This window comes from Cavia porcellus, unplaced genomic scaffold (assembly GCF_034190915.1).
Source record: "Cavia porcellus strain 051 isolate PalLab524CR breed Dunkin Hartley unplaced genomic scaffold, mCavPor4.1 scaffold_6, whole genome shotgun sequence".
In the NCBI taxonomy this organism is placed as follows: Eukaryota; Metazoa; Chordata; class Mammalia; order Rodentia; family Caviidae; genus Cavia; species Cavia porcellus.
The window spans coordinates 66,985,731-67,008,173 of NW_026947489.1; the positions used below are offsets into that span (position 1 = coordinate 66,985,731).

At 45.2% G+C, this 22,443-nt stretch overlaps 1 protein-coding gene and 1 long non-coding RNA gene across 2 annotated transcripts in view; one reads left to right on the plus strand and one right to left on the minus strand.

The window, feature by feature from the left end:
• The window catches only part of LOC134476269 (uncharacterized), a 53,777-nt gene extending 40,128 nt beyond the window's left edge, over positions 1-13,649 (plus strand). The window contains exon 3 of the long non-coding RNA XR_010047852.1: positions 12,686-13,649. This is a non-coding gene — a long non-coding RNA (uncharacterized LOC134476269). The remainder of the gene's footprint in view (positions 1-12,685) is intronic.
• A 5,006-nt stretch (positions 13,650-18,655) lies between these two features.
• Heatr6 (HEAT repeat containing 6) overlaps positions 18,656-22,443 on the minus strand; it is a 32,847-nt gene continuing 29,059 nt past the window's right edge. Inside the window, exon 20 of the mRNA XM_003469466.4 lies at positions 18,656-21,768. Within this exon, the coding sequence (XP_003469514.3) occupies positions 21,197-21,768 (572 nt within the window). The 3' untranslated portion in view covers positions 18,656-21,196. The remainder of the gene's footprint in view (positions 21,769-22,443) is intronic.

The following is a 22,443-nucleotide window of genomic DNA, read 5'->3' on the forward strand; positions in this document are numbered from 1 at the left end:
CTCTCTCATGTTATGGACACTGCAATGAAACATGCAATAAAGCCACCATTTTAAAAAATTTTAAATAAATGGTTTATTGTTAAATAATTTTAGGTTTACAAAATAGTTGCAAATTTAATACATCACTCAGTTTCCCCTATTAATATCTCACATAGATTCAGCATTTTTATTCCAACTAAGGAAGCAGCATCGTTAAATTACTATTAACTAAACTATAAGTTAGTTTTCCCTAATGGTGTTTCTGAGGACCCCATCTCAGATGTCCCATTGTGTTTAGTCACCATATCTCCTTAGCTGCCCTTGTCAGGGACCGTTTTGCAGGCTTAACTTGTTTTTGGTGAACCAGACAGTTTTAAGAAGTAGTGGCCAAGATATCTGTAGAATACTCCGCAGTTGTGTTTGTCTGGTGTCTTTCCTGGTTAGACTGGAGTTAGAGTTTTTTGAGGAATGATCACAGAGGTGAGAAAAGTTACCATTTTTAAGTTTCTGTGAGGTGACCAGAGCCAAGAAGTAAAACTAAATCTGCCAGGGTTACTTAGGGAAATCCGAGTGGTTGGGATGTATGTTATTGGTGAAGCATTTGCTTAGCATGTTAGGGACTATGGCCTTAACCCCCGACAGGAAAAGAATGCCCTGGAAACCTTACTTTTGAACTCTTCCAATGGTAGAAAACTGTGGAAAGATTCCTTGGCTTTCCCCCGACCCCAAAGACAGCTATATGTTGCTTATAGTCCTGATGGTGAAGAAATAAGCCTTTACCTGATGTATAGACATGACCTGACACCCATTCCTTTTCTCCTCTTTGGCCTACAGGGTGCCACTGAACGAGCCACACCCTCCTTTGTGGCCTTTGTAGAAGCGGAAAGTTGGAATTGGCCACCTTCAAGGCTTCTTCCCATGGTGAAGCGTGTATGCTAAGAGAGAACCCATCACTCCCCTCAGTGTGAGAGCCTTCCACCCCACCGCCTTTCCCTGTTAGTCCAGGCTTTGCATTCAGGTGACATTTGCCCCAGAACATAGTCTCCATCCTGATCCCATTTTCAATAACCTTCCTGGCAGAAAAAAAATCATAAAAGAAAACAGCCCTACATCTTGGCACTGTGGCTTCCATTCCAGGGGACAATGCCCTGTCCTGGTCATCCCCACATTCCTGCTGACACAGCACAAGGACCATCATGATTAGGGTCACATCATGCCGCACTGGAACCTCTTTCACCCCAAGGGGCTGTTTTGGTTCAGCAGCTCCTGCAGCTTGAATAAGTTAATCACTGATGCCAAGAGATTAATTTATAACTGGACAGCAGACAAGATAGTTCAGGCCCTGGCGGGGTGGCACTGAACTGTGGCGTAGGGCACTGCTCCGAAGGCACCTGCATGTGCAGCCTGGTGCGCAGGCTGGGAACTTGACATCCACATTATTTCCCTAGAGGCCACCTGGCCCAAAGACCGAGCATGTGCTGGAGATGCTCGCTTCCTCTCTCCAGCGTATTTGTTTGTCTTAGAAAACCTGTCGGGGCAGCAGCCAGGCCTCTTAGAAAAGGCCAGTTAAGAAGCAGTTAACCCAGCTGAGGCCGGCGGACTAACTGGGTGGGATTGAAGGAGACGGAGAGGAGTGGAGAGAGGGGATGTAATAAGAAGATGTGGAAGGAGGGATGGGAGAGCCGGGGAGAGGTCCTTCCTTCAGCTGTCACAGGTCTTTGCTGACCTGCTCTCCTAGGGACATACCTTCCCTCCGTCATTCTCTGCCATAGCCCTCTGAGCCCTGCAAAACAAGGAACTCTGCAGAGTGCAGGCCCTCCTGGGGCCTGCTTTTACACCCGAGACATTGCTTTTGCACTGACTAAAACAGCTCTCCTGTGCCACGTTGCGGACGTGTGGCTGTGGGTGTTGAGGTAGCTGTTGCTTCTTCTCTAGCTCAGCAGTCCACATGTCCAGCCAGGGAGGCTTGGAATTCCTGAGTATGACCTACTTAGCAAGGAAGCTCCTGCAATATCACCCTGTGCACTGGCCCCAGAGGCCTTTCTGTTAGCCCAAAGTCTAACTGAAGAGAGAAGATGAGAAATGGGCTGGGGTGCAGGTCAGGGGCAGAGCACTTGTCCAGCATGTGCGAGGCCCTGGGTTCCAGACCCAAGGGTGAGACGGTAAATGAAACTGAAAATAGCAATGAGGCCTCCGTGAAAGTCGGGGTGCAGAGGACCTCTTCCAGATGCTGCTGAATTGGGGGCTTCCTCCCTGAAAGGGACTGGGAGCCCCACTGAGCGGTGGGGGATGGTACTAGACTTGCCATCAGGAGACTGATTCCAGTCACTTGGATCTGACCCACTGTCTGCCCCATCCTTGTCTCTGTGCATCGTCCTGTCTCTCTTCGTTCATGGTGTCCTTAACCCAGATGCCCTTCTCTTCTTCCTGTACATTTGTCATTTTTGTCAGCCACCAAGACTGAGCTGAGGCATTATTTCCGCCCAAGGCCTTCCGCGACCTGCACAGGGGACCTGTGTCTCCTCATACCCATTGCCACAATATCTGCAGGTTCTGATTCCGATTGGCAAACTGGTGTCACCTGGGGAACCTGGCAGACAATACAAACTCCGATGCTGACTCACAATCCTCTGGGATGGAAATCAATGTTGTTTTTCTTCACACGTGCTTTGGATTCCAGGCCAGAGTTAGGAATGTCTTTTTTGGTCTGTGTCCTCTGGTTCTGTGCACAGAGCCCAGGTCATGGTGACTGTGTGTCACTATGCCCAGATAGCCTCTCAGGCTTGGCAAGGAGGAAAGCAGAGTGGGAGGCCGATTTCCTTCAATTTGCACTTTTTTTTCCTTCACTCTTGGGGATTGGACACAGGACCTTTGCACAGAGTTATATCCCCAGCTCTTTTTTAAATTTTTATTTTGCGACACAGTCTCACTGAGTTTCTAAGTTGTCCAGGCTGGGTGTGAGTTTGTATTCCTCCTGGTTCAGCCTCCCAGAGTGCTGGGATTACAGGCATGTGTCTTCCATGCCCCCTTCGCACCATTTTTACTAGCTCATGGTTCCTATCTGTGCCCCATTGTGCTGGACCTGTAGGTACAAGAGTAGAGCCTCCTGCTCTGTCCTCACAGTTTACAGCACAGAGGTGTCCAGCTTTTCCACAAGGCCCCTGACAAAGAACCATAAAGGAGAATGCATGTGAGGCAGAGTGGAGGAGGAGGGCAGGGAAGGGTCTGTCATGAATTCTTCTTTGGTTGTCTGTTTGGTTGGTTTTTTGGTACTGGGGATTGAACTCATGCCCTCACGTTTGCCAGGCAGGTGCTTAAGCCACTGAGCTAAATCCCAGACCTCTCATGAACTCTTATCACAATCATATTCAGTTAGGAGACATTGGTGACGTGAGGCCTCCAGAGCCCCAGGATGGTTTCCAAGGTGAGCTTCTCACATCTGCCCCAGTGTCAGCTTTCACTTCTGCTTTCTTACTGTCTGCTCTGGGAAATGGTGTGCTTATAAACCCAGGAAAGAAAGGCCCGTTTCTCCATGCTGGTGACAGCCTGTTAACACACACACAACCTGAATTCCAAAGATGTGGGCCTTCATTTGAATGGATAGAACTTGACTGAGCTGGCCAATGGAGTGCAGGCCAGATTTAAGCCCATATTTATTGCCCTCCAGCCTGATCTCATCAGCCAAGCACTCTGCTGCAGAAGACAACTTGGACAGTCTTTTGTGATGCTGTGCTGCAGTCTTTTGAGAAGAATAGTTTGGCTCACTGCTGAAAGATTCTTTTATCCTGTACGGACATAGTTACATCTTCCCTGGGCATAAATCTGTTTGGACATTTAAAGGAATTTAAATGTATTTTCCAAAGGACTAGGTGTTTTCCTTATCTAGGTTAAAATAATGATTCTTTTAAATATGGTCCAACAGAATTCTTTCATATGATAATTCACACGCACTCTGGCTGATAAGCCCCAGACTTGGCATCAGGTTCAAAGCAGGGAATGGGTTCAGACGAGGCACAGGGATGTTTTTTGATCTGATTTGTTTTTAGTCACTGACATTCGGGCAATCTTGGACTATGAGTGGCAGCTGGCCTCAAAAACTTGGTAAAACAAGATCTTTTAAAAGAAAGCCCAACAGAGTGTGCCTAGAAAGAGTAGAAGAAGCTGTATTACATTTGGGAGCTAGAGAAAGAAGTGTTTTCTGGTGGAAGGCAGCTTTCATCATGCGCCTGCCAAGTCAGAGCCTGGGAGCTGGGGTGCCCTGGAGAGGCACCACTTCCTGATCCTGTTGTCTACCGGGGGAATCTGAAGCGCGGGGAGAGAAAGCAGATTGTGGTGAGTGGCATAGCCAGGCTGACACCTGAGAGGTGCTTTCTCTTGTTCCTAAAACTTGTGCTGGCACCTTTGCTACCCCGAGAGTGGAACCACCAGTTCCATGGTGAGGATGCTGGGAGGTGAGCAGGTGGATGCGGTACAAGAATGGTAAACAGGAGATGTCCTGAGCCAGAAAATATGGTGGCTCACCCAGCCCAGCAGGGCCCTTCCAGGCACGCGAGCGAAGTTGCTTTCCCTAGCTAAGGCTGTTTAGGACAGTCTGGTCTTCTGAGGATGACACTAGGGACAGAGGGGGAAGATAGAGATTAATCCTATAGACACTGGTGAGTATGTGAGTGAAGTACAAGCTGTATCACTCTCCACGGTGATATGTTAATAGTCGATTTGGGGGTATTGGAGAATTGGGCTTCAAAATGTTATTGGCACTGGTTCTTTCTTTGTTTCTTTCTTTCTTTCTTTCTTTCTTTCTTTCTTTCTTTCTTTCTTTCTCTTTCTTTTGCAGTACAGGTGACTGAACCCAAGACCTTTACACTGAACTACATCCCCAGGCTTTTTATTTTGACTCATTAAGTCACTAAATTCCCAGACTGATCTTGAATTTGCTCCTGCCTCAGCCTCCCAGAGTTCTGGGATGACAACCATGCCCCATCATCCCTGGCTGAGTACCATAGATTTCCATGTCTGACCTCTGCAGACACATTTTTGTTGGTGAGATTGAGATGCATTCATGGGTGTCTGGCACTCAGTGGGTGCTCAGCAAATGGTAAAGTATCTTGTATCAATACAAATATGTGATTGTTATAAGCATTGAGAGTAGCTGTCAGTAATGTAGTTCTTCTGTCATGCTGAAAATTTCACATTTTTCTTATTCCCTGTGATGCTGGCTGAGCTCAGAACCCTTGTTCTGATTGAAACAGGTACAGATCAAACAATGACTTGAATTATCTCTGAGTCTGTAGATTGCGTAGGTCAGTCAAGCTGTAAAGGCATGAGCATTCTACACTATAATCCTCTTTTCCATTTCTTTACAATAAACCCCTGAAGATGAGGTGAATATTTCAGACTACTGAGAGACAGTCTCTGAACATTACAGCTGGACCATGTAGTCCACGCACCTTCCTCAGAGCACAACTGTGCATGTCTAAAGTCAGGACAGCAGGCAGCCTGGGACTCTGGGAGGGTCTGAGTTGAAGCTGGAGTTGACACCTGGCTGCCATTGTCCCCGACTCTTACTTATGCCCCTCTAAGATGGCACCTATCTGGAAGAATAAAAGCTAATCAGAAAGGTAAAGGATTAAAAAAAAAAAAAGCAACCCATGACCCAAAGAACAACTTCAACACATATAAAAAGAGACCCAAAGAATTTTATTTACATTTTTGGTTTCACACACATCAAAACCCTGCAAGTCTGCAACACCATATGGACACGTGATTTGCATTTCCTAAAGCCACCCCAGGGAGCTGCTCTGAAATAAATTAAGGATGGTGGTCAAGGCTGAATGCACACGGAGGTTTCCATGTGCTCAGCTCAGCAGATTCAGGTGTGACCCCTATCGAGCCTGGACTCTGAACCATCGCACACATTCTCTACGCTCAGTGACCACTGCGCACAATGAATTCATCTGTGTGATTGTGCTTAGCTGTCCTGAGATTAACTCCATGTTTGCATGAAGATCAAAATGCTTACTTTTAAAAGTTTGGTTTTCTTCAATTTTTGTCTTATCTAGGGAGGCATTCATGCTTGGAATTTCCTGAGTTTTTCTTCTTTTAAAATCTCTTGCAGGGACTGTGAATTTGAGGGCAAGAGCAGGGGTGGAGCCCCCGATGGGTGCCTTATGGTGCAGTGTTCCTTTCTAAGGGGAAACAATTGATGATTATTCTTGACTCTTTTGGTGTCCTTGTCACAGGTGACCCAAACCATAGGGACCTTGAAGTGAGCAATAACATTCTTCCTTGTCTCCACTCTTAAATCCAACAGTTAGATCATGGTCCAGAACTCTATTGTGTTGAAATTTTTTTTTCTAATAGATTATGATCTCCATACATAAAATGTCCCCATCTGAAGCGCATCCCTTGATCAATGTTTATATACACACACTTCCCTTGTACCTTCAGTGTTGTATAGCACCACTCGGCAGTGAGACACTCTTGCAGGTTTTGCCAAGATAGCCACGGCCAGGGGAGGAGGAGGCTGACAGACATCCTGACCCAGCAGGTAAGAGTGGTGGGATGAGTCAAATCGAAAGAATTTCCCACTCTACCACTTCACCAGACACGTACCAGCCACTAACTCTGGGAGAGATGTTGGGAAGAAGCACTGGGCTGAAGTTCCCGATGGGGTAAGGGGAGAGCGACGTTTGAATGGGGTGGAGCTTTGTCACTTATCCCTTAATCATTATCCCTGCTGACATCAGTGAAAACAAGGAATGTGCATGGCTGGCATGGCACCTTCCATGGCTGGAAAAAGGGGCCAAATTCTTAGTAAGTGAGCAGTTTAGGGAACCAGCAGGATCCAACATCAGGAGAGGAAAGTGGTGTGGCATGTATTTCAGTTCCAGTGCACACTGTTTTCTGTGGATGAAGGATCCAAACTTCCCTGGCTGTTCAAACTTTATCAGCAGAGGAGTGGTCTGTTTTCTAGCATCCCTGTGGGTACCCAGACCATGGGGCAGCCTGGAGAACAAACAGATCCTTTTGTAAAATAGGAGGCCAACTGTTTACTTATGCAAGTAATGCTATCAAAAGGCTTTATGCACAGAGTCACAGTTCCTGAGCTTTGGACCGACCCCTAGACTTGTTCCAAAAGGCTCCTTCCTGGGGCAGGAAAGTCCTAAGGCTCCCAGGTTGAGCACTGGCTTAAACAAGTTTAATCGACTAAGAACCTCCTCGGCCTGCCAGCTGAAGCAGCCCAGGCAAACATCATGAACACAGCTTCTGAACACAAAGGACATTAGCATTTCAGCCTGAAAGGACATTCTGGTTCCCAAATTCATTTTAAGGCCTATTTATAGCTGGACAAGCAGAGCTAGAACATCAATATGACCTTAAGTATCAAAACTCATTTATTCGGTCCATTCATTCAGTATTTATTGAGCAGAATATGCCAATACGAATTTTGTTTTGTTTTGGTTTGAGTCGCACTGTAGAGTTTAGTTTGGCCTTGAACTCACTATGGAGCCAAGGTTGGCCTCAAACTCCCAGTGATCTTTCTGTCTTAGCCTCCTTCGTGCTGGGATTACAGCCATGCAGCTCCCCGCCCCGCCCCAATGTGAACTGACCCGAAATGTATAATATGATTGAAGGGCCATACTTGAGGTTGGAGATTGTGGTTTCAAGTGAGAGCAGCCTGGGTTGTGCTTTGTTTGAAAATCTTGCTCAGGGGGTCAGGTGCTAAGTAAAAGGAGAGTCAGACTTCAGCAGGGTTGTAGTTCTTGCCAAAGAAGTGTGTTGAAAGGGGAGTAGAGAGTTGAGGAAGAGTGTGAGATAAATGATCAGGGGATTTAAAAGTGAGCTTTGTTTCAAAATCTTCTAAAAGCCACTTATTACCTGGGTGATCCAAAGCAAGTCATACTTCCTCTCTGGGACTCAGTCTCTTCTGCAAGATGAGGGGGCTGGACCCGGAACAATGGGGAACAGTCTCCAAAATCTTCGTTGAATGAAGGCAATGAGGTTGTTCCTTCTACTGGTGTTCAGTGGTGGGCCCCCGATTCTTCCTGCAGCAGCAACTGTGGGTGTCAGCGAGGAGGGAGAGAAACCAGGTGCCTGCTACTTAAGGGACATGAAGAGGAATGCTTGCCGGAAAAAAGTGGTCTCTGATGCTGCTTTCTGATCCTGCAGCTAGAAAAGGATCTGGAAGCATCAGTCCTCTCACACTAAGAATAAACCCTCCTTGTCTCCGAGCAAACTTCAGATGAGCATATCGGAAAGAAGGCCTCAGATTGGAAGTTAGATTTGGGTTTTAACCCAATGTGGCCTTTGTCCTTCACTCTCCCTCCTCGTGGACCTCAGTGTTTTCATCTCGGTAATGAGTGAAATTAATTTCACTAAGCTTTTATCTGGTGTTCATTGTTTTCCTGCACGGTGGCATCTTTTGCCTTCTCTAACTTTGTCTGGCCTGTTCAGACTTGGAGACTGCATAGCCCTAGCACGCTTACGGTCCTATAGACTCAGAAATGTGCTTTCCAAATGGATGATGACGACATTAAAAATACTGCATGCAAACACCGAAGTCTTGAGTAAGGACAGACCTTTGGAATCCTAAGAGGAATGGACAGACACTGATGGTAGCAATGTCTGTCTGAGTTCTTCTCTCCTGCTCTCTTTTCTTTGGTGCAGGGACCTGAACTCACTACATCGTGCCTGCCAGGCAGGCACTGTGCCACTGAGCTATATCTCCTGCTGTCTTTGAGTTTAAAGCTGTCTGGGCAAGTGACGCACTTAGGCTAAAAATACTGAGTGGCACTTCTCCCTGGACATGGCACTCCCTGGGTGCCAGATGGGCAGATTTCTAAGAGCAAATCAAAGTTGGGCATGGTGAGGCAACCTACCCCACTCAGTGAGGCCACGGCAGGAAAATTACAAGTTTGAGCCCAGCTTGGACAAGGTAGTGCTTTGTGAAACCCTGTCTCAAAATAAAAAAGTAGAAAAAGGCTGGGGATATAGCTTGGTGCTGAAGGCCCTGTTTAATTTCCAGTTCAATCAATCAATCAATCAATCAGTCAATCAATCAATCAATCAATCCATTGATCAGTGTCTCTAGTGGGGAAGTCATATTCAATCTTCCTGAATTCTTAAGGGATCTGTTACTCAGCTAGCGTGTTTTAATAACTCTTGAGTCCTTGCCAGTCTGCTTTTTCATCTCTGCAAAGGCTTGCTGGGACCCTGGTTTTTATTCAGCAGAGATAAAACAGGGGTCGAGCTCAGAAGTTTTAATAGTCTAGAACTTTATACTATTGTTTCATTTTATTACATTTTTGTTATTCTTTCCTAATAATGGCAAGTAACATTTTTCCAGTTAGAATAGTTTAAAAATTCTCTTAAAATACACATATTCAATTTAAAAGGTTGAATTGATATGATAAAAGAATTAATAAAATATTAAAGTAATATTAAAATATTAATATTAAAAATATTACACAGATCTGACAGCACAGGACTGTTAGTGCCCAGGGGCTGGAAGACCCTGGCAGGCAGTATGGTTGACATGAGCTGGCACAGTGTGGATTTAGATCTACCGGGTTCTGATACTTTGGGATCACTTGGCTCAGTTTTTCCTTAAATAAATGATCACTTTTTTCCCTGATTACCATTTCTTGTTTTTGAAGAGGAGACAGCACTGGGGATTAAATCCAGGGAACACTGAGCTATATCCCCAACACTATCCCTTCTTTAAAAAATTTTCTGACAGAGTCTCACTAAGTTGCCCAGGTTGGTCTGGAACTTGCAATCTTCCTGCCTTAGGCTCCCATCCTGATCACTATTGGATAAACCTTGGAAATACAGAAAAAATTCATAGAATTACAGGAGAAATATGTAGATTAGAATAACTCATGGTCTCAGAGGTGAAAAATAATTACCTCTAAGACATTGGTAAATTTCTCTCTCTCTGTATGTTGACATAGCTGTTATTATAATGTATATCTTTTATTTTTGTAACCTGTTTCAGTACCTTAACATCATCATATAAGCATGTTCCACATTCTTTAAAACTCCCTAAACATCATTCTATGACTTCAAAATCAGGAAATGAACAACTATTTCTAACAAAGCAAGAGACATTATGGTAGCCACCATCAATTTCCTGTTGTCTTATTGTGAAGTTCTGTGTTGTTTACATTGTTCTGTTCTGCTTTGTTTTGTTTTATTCTCTTTAAAATAAAAAAATTTAAGCATCATTCTAAATGGCCATAAGATATTTAATGTAGGACCAGGGATTTAGCTCAGCAGCATAAGCGCCTGCCTAGCAAGCGCAAGGTTGTGAGTTTGATCCCTGGTACCAAAAAAAAAAAAAAAAAAAAAAGATATTTAATGTAGAGAAAACCTTTAATAGATTTAACCATCCCCAAACTGCTGGACATGCTGGACATTTAACTATTCCCAACTGTTCATTCCAGTTTTGTCCATAGTATCAATATGATAAATGTCTTTATGTATATGTATAAAACAAATATACCCCTGTACTTTTTTTTTTTTTAACTGGAACCTTCACACAGAGCTACCTTTTTTTATTTTGAAACAGGGTCTGGCTAAGTCCCTAAGTTTCCCTGGGTTGGATTGAAAGTTGCAGTCTTCCTGCCTCAGCCTCTCAAAGTGCTGAGATACATGCATACGCCACTGCACCTGACAAAAAATGGTATTCTTAGGTAAGGAGATGTTAGGGTTTTTAGGGTACATATTGTCAAATCTCTTTTCAAAAGGATGGGGCCCGAAGATACTCAACTCTGAACCTGTGTAATAGGACACATTTTAGTGTATGCAGAGAGCACTGGTATTGGAAAGCTCTCAGACTCTGTGACTGAGCACATTACTCAAGGTCCCCAGCTCCTGCTGGTGCAGATCTGACTCCAGATCCCTGTCCCCAGATCCACGAGTGAGCGTTCTTGCAGTCTAGCTACATGTATGCTCATGGTGCAGCTTTATCAGTATGGATGTCATTAAGTTCATTTTATGTGTTTTCACGAAAAGGGCTTGATAAAAGAGTTCTGCGAAAATACTTGTCAAACAGGCTAAAATACTTGACTGTAGCTGAAGTAGGAAAGGTTTGAATAAACATTCCTGACTTTAGGGGAAAAGTGCAAACGGAGGTCGCACTTGCTGGTGTCCCCCATGCACTGGCAGGAGCTGCACCATGTGCACTGTGTCTGGCCTCCTGTTTAGCCTGCAGCCCTGTGCCCCCAGCAGCTTTCCCTGCAGTGAATGACAGGGAGGCTTGCTCAGCAGGGTGCTAATGGAGTTTCTTTCAAAACAGATTTTGCTGTTTGGAAAAGACTGTATTAATCAAAATGAAACCTATTATTTCATAGGCTTGTGGTTATTTTGCAGTGCTGGGGAGCAAACCCAAGGCCTTGTGTGGGCAAGCCGAGCACCGTTCCACTGAGCTACCTCTGAGCTGCATCCCTTACTCTTTCACAGGTTTCTTAGAACCTAGTTAATGTTACTTGAGAATCCCCAAGATAGGTTTTGATGTTCAGCATTTGTCAAATCCACTTGACAACAAAACTCTTTTCTGTCTCAAGGAATGGATGTTCCAAAGAACATACTTGGAGAATCACTACTGACAGCAACCTAGTAAGATAAATCCTGCCCTTTTATCTTACAAATAGAGAAACTGAGGTTCAGTTGCATTGACCAAAATTACACAGCTGATAATCTGTGGACTCAGGATTTGAACAGAGAGCCATGTAACCTGGAGCCTGTGCTCTGTCCCACTGTCCTGCACTATCCCCTGTGGGTCCTGCATGGGAGACTCAGACTGCTGGGTGCCTCTTATCCAATCAAGAGCAGAGTTCAGAGAGAATCTCACACACAGTGTGTTCACCATGGAGACTGGGTTACACTGGACACTGAGGCAGGGCCAACAACCCAAGGAAATGAAACCAGATGCTGAGCATGAAAGTTGAAGCCAGTTGGGATGAATCTGTGGGACCCCATGATTTGCTTTGTCATGGTCTCAGCTGGTTTGTGAGGGAACAGAATTCAACTCTTGTGTCTGGGGATGCAGGCAGCAGCCACTTCTCTGCAGATCCTCAGGAACCACGTAATAAGCAGCTCAGGGCTTGTTGTTAAAATTCAGATAAAATTAAAGGTCTAACTTCCCTGAAGTTCTTTTGTTTTTTTTTTTTTTTTTTTTTTTTGGCTTTTTATAAATGCATCTTTTGACATGAAAGAGCACCTTCCTGGTCATCCTCAGATGCTTTCTGGGATATGGTTTTATCTTGATCATTATAGATCAGTGAGTATATTTTGATGAAAACTTTCCATAAATGATCCCAATTTTACTGCAGCATTGGTCACCTGAGATGATAAATTTATTGATACCAGGTAACTATTCTTGGGAGTCTTGTGCCAATCTGGGGAAGTGTGTTTGTGCCTTGCAGACAAGATGACAAATAGAAGACCCTCCAACTTCAGAGCTAGATAGCCTTGGGTAAATTGAGCCTTAACCTATTGCCCTAATTCAAAGTCCTCATTATGTGTCTACTCAACAGCAACAGAAAAATGTACTCAATACACTGTCAAAATCCTTCCATTTCAGCTGGCCATGCCTTGGCTTTCCTGTGCTGTGCCCTGATGAGCAGTTTCCACTAAACAAGTTCTGGGCTCCAAGAAATAACCTTGACCACAGTGACTCATGCCTCATCTCATTCTTGTCCAGGAAGCTACCTCTCCTGCTGTTTCTCTACCCCGCGCCCGCCTGCTGAGATCTTCAGTGCTGAGTCCCAGCCGACCTTCCCAGAAGCTTGCAGAAACCATCAACCTGTGTTCAAATGCCAACTTTGTCCTTGACAAAATGACCTTGAGTATGTTATTCAGGTTTTTTGGAGCCTCCTTTTCCTAATTTGAAAAAAAAAGTAGGGGGAAAGATAGTATTTACCTCACAGTTTTATTTTGCTTTTCAAAGATTAAATGAGATCATGAGAGCAAAAACTGCTTAGCATATAGAAGATAAAAAGAGTTTTGTTGATCTGTGGATCTTCTGGAGGAGCTGGATTTATTTTCCTTTTTCTCCAGCTCTAGAGCATTATCAGCCTTCTCTGTTCTGCTTCAGTCAGAGTTGTCTGTGTTTGTGGGGTGGGGTCACAAACTCACGCTACTCCTTTTAGTATTTCCTCTGGTGTCTTTAGCATAATCCTGGCTCGAGTCATTACATCAAGTTAAATAGACCTCCTGGATGTTTCTCCATGACATTTATTCCAATGACGTCTTTGAGCTGGGGTATGGAGGCTGCCCATGTCTTACCTGTCAGACTGCTCAAGACCTGCACCCTGCAGGCCTCATGGGCACCTCAGATCCAACCTGCCTCAACCTGAATTCCCTAGGTCCACTCCTCCTACAGCCTTGGGCAATGGTTCTCAATCATGGCTGTTTTCGCCCCAGCAGAGCATGTGGCAGTGTGTGGAGGTTTTTGGGATTGTTACTACTAGGGCATCTCTGAGGTAGAGGTCAGATGCTGTTAAATGGATGCACCTTGAGACCATAATGCTAAGAGAAATAAATCAGACACACAAGCTTTTGCATCACATGGCTTCTCTTGTGTGAAATCCCCAAGTTATAAATAATTTAAAGAGCAAAATAAAAGAGATAATACAAAATAGGGCTATAGATTCTTTGCAAATGGAAAGGGGAACTAGAGGGAGGGGTAGGGAAGGGAGGTCCAAGGGAAATACAAAAAATTAAGATGTGTTATATACGTGTGCCAACTCCCCACAACAAATGCAGTCATCATGTATGGCAAACATGTAATAACACACAATTTAAAAACACTGTTAGCAGTGCTGTAGCTGAGGCACCCTGGCCTAGAGAGCCCTATGCAGGTCAGTCAGGTCACGGAGCTGCTCGGCTCACGACCCTCCCATGGCTCCTGGGTCCCTCCTCCTCAGGTTAGTTCTGTCCCCACCTGCAGAGCCCCCATTTCTTGTGCCCCTGAGCTCTTGGGCTCTTTTCCTTGTCTTACCCTCTGGGTGCTCTGCCTCCTGCTGTGCCTCCAACCCACCCCTGGTGCCCTACGTGTCACCTGCCTGGAATGTTCCTTCCCTGGAATCCTCGTGTTCACCCCTCACCTTCTTCAAGTGTCTGCTCAAAGGTCACCTTCCAGGAGGCCTTCCTGACCACTTGCTGCAGGTAAGGCAGTCCTTAAACACAGTTCTGCATTTCTCTGTGGCGCGAAATACAGCCCGATTCATTTTCGGTATATTTTCTCTTCCCACTAGAGTAGAGGAAGGGATTCTTTTTTTTTTTTTTGGGTCTTGTTATTTGATATTTCTCATGGCCCAGTGCTCAAAACCTCTTTGCTGAATGAATAAATCAGTATTATTTGTCCAAAAGTTGGTCCCCTTCACCTGTATTTTCTAAGTGATTTATGAAGCCAACATTTGTCTGACACCTACTTATCAAAATCCAATCTGAGGACTATGCTTAAATCATTTCCCCTTTTAGCTTCTTTATTAAAGGGATATAATTCACACATATACAACCTGTACATTTAAAGTGGTGTATCATTAAATGGTTTTTGGTTTATTCAATCATGTGAACATCAATCACCACAATTTTAGAATATTTTTAGCACTCCCAAAAGACACCCTGCACTGTGTAGACATCACCTTGCCCTTCCACCCCGACTCCAGCCAGTCGCCTCCAGCCTCCGGCAAGCGCTGATCTGATTTCTGACACTGTGGTTTTGCCTGTTCTGGATGTTTTATGTAAAGGAAATTCCCTAATTTCCAGACAGGCTTCTTTTACTTAGCTTAATATTTTTAAGGATCACCCTTGTCGTAAACTGTATTTGTATTTCATTATTTCTACAGCTAAATAATGTTCCACTGACTAGATTTGCAGCATTTGCTTATCCATTCATTCAGGTTGTTCCAGTTTCGGGCTGCCTTTGTCTCAGCTGCCACCCAGAGTACCCTGTGCTGGGCACAGGTTAATGCTGTGTAACCTTTTCAGGATCTCCCAGCTGTTTCTCCTTCCTTTCCCTGTGGGTCCACATCCCGCCAAGGACCAGGCGCTGGTTCTCTCCCTTGGCTGCAGGGCCTCCCAGAGGCCCCTCTCCAGCAAGTCACCATCAGCTACACATCAGTCTCAGGGAAGGCAGTTTCAACTTCCCAGAGCCCAGTGCACACCCGAGCCCAATGCCAGCAGCCTTTTCTGATGGGTCCCGGGCACTAGGACTTTCCACGGTGTGATCACAGGAGAGAACGCTGTCCCTCTTGCCTCCACCCAGGCTTCACCTGCCACTTGAATGCTTTCTCTATGGCAATTCTAGAATCCCCTCCATGATGCAAGCCGGGACACATTTGTGACCTCCATCCATCCTGTGTTGGGCCACTGCAGTGTGAATGCTCAGCCACACCCACTCAGTCCCTCCTCTGGAAGTGCCTTGCCCATCTTTGGGCCTCCTCTGGCAAGTCCTACCCAACGGCTCACCTTGGTGGGCTGGGCGGGCCCCTGCAGTGATCCAGCGCTCACAGCACTTGCAGGCCTCGGGTTTAGGAGCAACTCTCAGCAGGGCCTGCGATCCTTCATCTGTGTATGCCAGAAGCCTGTAGCTGTCTTTTTCCTTTTGGGTGCGTGTTGGGGGTGTGGGGAGACTAAGGAGTGACGCCATGATGGAGTGACAGATTGCCTACTGGTCTGTGTAGGAGCCAGATGAGCCAGGCGATCTTGCCCCAAACATCTTCAGAGCCCCGACTGTGCCTGGAGGCAGCAGTAGCCTCACTCACCACCCCTCACTGGGACCCTGAGTTCTGAGTGTTTTCACACCATGGAGACACCTAACTGTATCCCAGAGCCTCAGGCCAGGCGTGCTAGGCCTCTCCAGCCCTGATCCCTGGTCCCAGCAGATGTTGGCAGTGTGGGGGTAGGGGTTGGGGTGGGGCAGGCCTTCCAGGGGTACATCACATACATCCATATTTAAGGGCCTGAGTTGGGGGGAACATCCCCTGACCATTGCTTTCCCATGAATCTCCAGGCTCAGGAAATAGTTCCCTGGAGCTATGAAGAGTGTAGCATGGGAACAGTGGGTACAGAGCGCACCAAGGCCCGCCTGCCTTGCCCTCTCCCTGACCTCCCTGTTACAGGGGCTGTTGGAGGCTGTACTGTCAGCTGCTGGTGCTGGAGGCCTCTGTGAGCATGAAGCCACAGAAGCATGGGCTCCTTACTACTGCTCTGCCCAGGCTGACAGAACTTGTTTCCTGTGAATCAGAAGAGCACAGGGAGGGGATCGTCTTTTCCACCACGAGTGCGGTGGAAGGGTCTTGGTGGGGGGCCTTGGTGTCCTGTGAGGCACGAGTGCTGGGGTTAGATGATTCTGGAGGCTGCTTTCATGCCTAATGCATCGCTCCAGCTGAAAGCAATGCTGTGTGAAAGTCTTCCTCTTGGGTCCTGAATGATCAGGAAAACCATGTGCGGGAAGGACCAGGGCGAAACATGGGGAACTCCAACGAATTTGAAAACAACCACTGTTTGTCTTTTGATTTCTCTTGTGTCTGGGCTCTGCATACACATGGTAGTAAAGCTGTGTGGGGAACAGCACTGAACGAAGAGGGATTCTCCAAGGAATCTTCAATTCTTGCACTGCCCTTGAAGAGCAGTGTCTTCAGAGCTAGTTATTTTTCCTGTTGAGGCCTCAGTTTGCTTATCTGTAAAGGGGGATATTGACACCTTCCAAATTCATCAATAGACCCTTGCTCAGAGATGCTGTGCACCTGGCTGAGTGGGGCTGAGTGGGGTGAGGGGAAGGTGGAGAGGACAGGAAGAACCCATTGTCTGGCAGAAATGCAGTCCGGTAAACAGGCAATCACAACGCACTGTTGTAGAATTAGGTGTTCTAAGACCAACAACTGGCATTAATAAGGGTGTATTCCACAATCTTCTCCTCTTGAATAGAAAGTGCCTATTTCAAAAGTCAATAGTAAATGTTCGGTAATAATTAGCTGCTGCTGACTGTCCCAAGCTAAAAGTGTCAATCTTAGGCAGTCCAGGAGCCAAGAAAGACAATACCCGGCTGGTTCTCTGGCCACTGTTACAAAATTTAAAAAATTTGGGGCTAGTATGGGAACAGAAGGGTGGTAGGATGGACAGGCCGAGAAGCCCACATGCACCTGTGGGAGCATAGGGATGAGGTACCCGAGCCAGGAGCCCTGCCGAAGTCCGGGGGAGGACGGTTGGATTGTCAGATCAGTGGTGCACACACTATTGGCCAAGTGCTCAAAGTCATAAAGCTACATGTCTCCTCCCATCACACATGAAAAGATTCACTATCTGTTAAAGAGTTACATGTAAATCAATCCGATTGAAAAATAATGTTCGACAATAGAGAATTGATTAATTATTGTGTATGGGTACCATAAGCTAGTATCTAGTCCTTAATGCCATATTTTAGAACTGTCAGTGTGCACAACTTAGTATTAAAAAAGCAGACTGTGCAAAACACATAGTGTATGACCTCAGTTTTGTAGCCTAATCCCCTATTAGGCTGGGGCTGGTGACTTATGCCTGAAACCCCAGCATTCTGAGAGGCTGAGGCAGAAGGATCCCAAATCTGAGGCCAGTCCATGCAATTCAGTGACTGAAAATGAAAAAGGGCTCAGTGCAGTCTGTGGGTTCAATCCACAGTACTCCTTGCCAATCCCCATGTGGTAGACATTCATGTTGTCCAGGTGTACAGCGTATACTCTCATACATAAGTATACACAATAAAAACACCTGTAGCAAAACATCAAAATGATGATGCTGATTAGCTCAGGATCCTACTCTTCCCTAACAAGAGGCATGAATCAACCACACTCAATTTTAAACCTCTGCTGGGCCCTGACAGCAGGTGTGGTCTGTGTTTCTCTGCAAAGGAGACCCCTGTCCCAAGGTAGAAAACTGTTCCTGGGCACTCCAAGATGGTCTGGGGCAGCCACCCTGAATTTTATTCTCAGGGGAGAAGTAAAGTTGGTAGTTAGCGTCCTCTCAGTGAAAGTTTTCTCCTGTAAGATTATTTTAGGGTCTAAGGGATGCAGCTCAGCAGCAGAGAGCTTGCCTAGTGTGTGCAAGGCTCAGGGTTCAATCCCAGCACCATCCACGTTCACAATTCCTGCAATGTCTGATGCCCACCATTACTCTGATATACTAGATATACTAGCATTTCATGGGATGTTATTGGATTCAGTACTTTACACTGTATGTTTGACTCTACCCTATCACTACTGCCTAATAAACTGTCTATCAAAAAAAAAATGAAGACCCCAACAGTTTAGGGTTCTGTTTTCCACTTTCCCCAGGCGGTTCTGCAGCTCATCATCTTGAGAACCTTTGTTACCTAAGCCAGAGTGGCAGGCAGGTCTCCCGCTGTGCTGTTATTATAATCACTTGTGTGACTTCTAAAATTTCTAATGGGAAGACCATACCAGGTCACAAAATTCAGATTCTGTGGGACTTGATTAGTTATTGTTCCCTGAGGTGATCTCAACATAAAATTACAGCTGACCCAGTGTTTCCAATGAGAACCACCGGAACCCCACTGGAAAGCAGGGCTCAGCCTTCTGACCAAGGACTATGTGTCTGTGTCTCCACCTGCTGGCCTTTCGGACACACTGCTATAATTTACTTGTACTGTAAAGGTAGTAAAGACAAGAGGTGGATGCTAATTGTATTTTTATTTAAGAAAGACAGGTTTATTTTGGCTCAGTTTTTATTTTTAGTGTGTCTATGAATATGTTTTTTCTTCTTTTCAGACCATTTTCTTTATTAGTACATGTTTGTAGTGTATAATATTGACTTTCCTTGTGTGGAGTTGGTACATGTACAGGATACATCTTAGTTCCTTTTTCCATCCCCTTCCCTCCCTTCCTCTCTCCCTCCATCTCCGATCCACTTCTTCTTCTTTTTTTTGGTACATGTTTGCAGAAAATTATGTTTACATTCCTTACGTGGCACTGAAGCATGTACATGTTTATAAAGCAGTGCTGAAGGCATGACAACACCCAACTTCAAAATACACTACAAAGCCATAGTAACAAAAACAACATGGTATCAGCACAAAAACAGACATGCAGACCAATGGAACAAAAGACACAAAACAAACTCATACACCAGAGCCATCTTATTCTTGACAAAGGCATCAAAAGTGTATGTTGTGAGAAAAGATAGCCTCTTTAACAAGTGGTGCTGAGAAAACTGGGCACCCATATACTATAAAAAATTGAAACTAGGTCTCTGTCACTTTGTAGAAAAATCACTTAAAAAATTTAGGAATAAGATCTGAAATTTTGAAACGGCTAGTAAAGAAACCAAGGGAAACATCTGAAGTCATAGACATAGGCAAAGACTTTCAGAATGACTTTAGTAATAACACAGGACGTAATAACAAGAATGAACACATGGCACTACGTCAAGTTAAAAAGCTTTTACACAGTAAAAGAAACAATCCACAAAGTAAAAGGACAGCTTACAGAGTGGGAGAAAATCTTGGCCAGCTACTCTTCTCATAGAGAATTAGTATCTAAACATAAAGAACTCAAAGTTTAATGGCCCCCCAAATCAAACAGCCCAAATCAATAAAATGGCAAATGACTGGAAGATATTTCCCAAAGAATCAATAGCCAGTAAGTATATGAAAAAATATTCAATATCATTAGCCTGGTCAGAATGGCATCAAGAATATAAAAAACATACTAAGATTAATAGTATCAGTAAGAATGGAAATGGGGAAAGGGTATTCAGAGGAAGAGGGAGGGAGAGAGGAGGACAGGAGAGGGAGGGGATTAAGAAAACTAAAGAAACTGTTACATACATGGATCCATCTACCTAGATGAATGGAAACTTCATGGACCACAAACATACTGGAAAAAAGAACACACAAAAAACAGCTGAATGTGGTGGCACACATCCCTAATCCTAGCACTTTGGGAGGCTGAGTCAGGAGGTCTGAAAGTTGGGCCTAGCCTGGTCTCAAAACTCAAAAAACCAAAGGGGCAGTGGATACAGCTCAGCGCAAAGGCCTTGGGTTCAATTCTCAGTACTGTGAAAAAATACGTGGGTGGGAATGTGAATTATACAGCCACTGAGAGATCAAGATGGGGCTCCTCAAAAACACTAAAAACAGAACCACCATGTGCCCCAGCTATACCACTCCGAGGTACAGAGCCGTATTAGCTTTTTTGTTGATAAGATGCAATACCTGGCACTCATTATTTAATTCAGTTCAGTTTCAGGGCAGCCAGCAGGCTTCGCAGCAGGAGAACCATGGCGGAAGGGCATGGTGAACGGCGTGGCACAGCAAAGCTGATGAGTTCCTGGGAAACGGTGCGGAAGAGGAAAGGAGGAGGGACCACAGACTCCAAAGCCACTTCTCCACCCTCACCTAGACCCACCCAGCAGTGTGCTCCACTAATCCCTCAGGCATATCCCAAAGCCAGGCAAACCCGTGTTCCACCTTACCCATATTTACCACAGCACAGTTCATTAGGCCAAGGTATGGAAGCAGCCAGGGTCCCATCGATGGATGAGATTTTAAAAATGAGGCATATAGACACAGTAGAATATTATTTAGGCATAAAAATGAACAAGATGCAAGAAAATGGATGGAATCATAGGACACTGCATTAAACAAAATTAGCAAGGCTTGGAAAGACCAGTATCATATCTTCTCTAATATGTAGAATATTAAAAGAGAAATTATGATACTTATAGACAAGCATAATGTATATGCTTGTCTATAACAGGGCAGTACAAGTTTTGAAACCATTAGAATAAAGCACCTAGGTAATGATTTGTAATACTTGGTACATAAAAAGCAGCCTATCAATGTTATTACCATTATGAGGAAGCCTAAATTAGACCCCCAGTTAGACACTGTAATTCTTATAGCCTTCTACTTTTTATTCATTTATTTCCCAGCATTAAACATTCTGCAGAACCTTCCCATTTGCAGATTCCACATTGCACCCTGATTCCTGGCTACCCAGGTCAGAGGCTCTACCACCTCTGCCTGTGGCCATGACAGGAGAGTGATTCTTCACAGGGCCAAGCCCTCTGAACAGAGCTGGAACAGCTGCTAAGCCATTCTAAACAAACAGTGGACAGCCTGCTCATTTCTGTGATTAAACCCCACATTATCCTATGCGTGTGCTTAGGTCTTTCTACTACAATATTTGACATCTGAAAAGTATAAAGCAAGTCACTGGTTTGATGATCCTAGAAGTGCTACTTGTGATCCACAAGAATCAAAATAGATGGTCAGGGTATCTTCTAAAAAGCCCATAATGGCCCTTTTGGCTTTGTCCCCAGCCATTGCCTGAACACTGCTTATGTGTTCCAGGGCCACTTCAACCATTTGGTCTCTTTCCTGTGGGCTGTGGTTTGCTCCAGACTCCTCTCCCTCTGCTCCTGATTTTAAGAACTGTAGGATGTAAGATTGGATCATATCCCCATTCAGTTCAAGGGCTTCTTTGATGTAGGGCAAATCGGAGGCACTGGCCAAGCTCAAAAGATGAATCAATGCCTGGCAGATTTGGGTCCGAAGGCTGGCACAGTACTTGAATTCCAGAAAGTCTGTGGTGTCCTCACTCTTCTGTAAGGCAATGACCAGCGAGTTCCAGATCTGCACATATTGCTCCACAGACCCATACTGCTCCCTCTTGCCTGGGACAGAAAGGGCGGTGGCTGATCTGATGCGCACTTTAAAGTTCTTGCATGAGGTCACAACCAGCGTTAGGGCGTTGTAGGCCTGGGAGGTCCAAGGTGCTGTGCCTAGAAAGAATCCAGCCATGGAAACCAGTAAAGGCTTGGAGTAAGGGGTGTGCAGGAGAGGGGTTTAGGGGAAGCATGCCCATTAGTGCTAAGATGGCTGATTTATCTGTCCATTCTGTTCTTATACTAACCCTTCAGCTCAGGGCAGTGAGTGACTAATTCTGGGGATCAACACTGACCCCCAAACCTCCCTTTTTCCCTAGACTGATCTGCAGCATGCTTGGGGCCTCTGCTGCCTAATAGAGGATCTCTGGGGACTTAGAAGAAGGCTTTTTTTCTGGGAGGACTCTGTCCAAAAGTGTACGGCTTGGTGGGAGAAGCACAAAAGAGCGAGCTGCAGCTGCTGCAGAATGAGCTGCTACCTCCCGGACACTGCTAAGTTGTACATAACCTGCACAAATCTATGCAGCAGCTCTATTAATGGAAACGTAAAGATATTTCTCACCCATATTAGCATCCAGACATTGCTCTCACCACATCGTCATGCATTTTATTGTAAAAAAACACAAAACTTCTCATTTTAAGAACAAGATGATCAGATTTCTTTTTTCCACTCCTGTAGGCTGTAGGAAATCAGCTTCATTTCCTCCTCCCCAGAGCTACCGCTCTCCACCGTTTTGGGGAGTCCTTAGTCTTCAGGAGGTGCACAGAGTGGAATGCAGCTCTCCAGGCCCT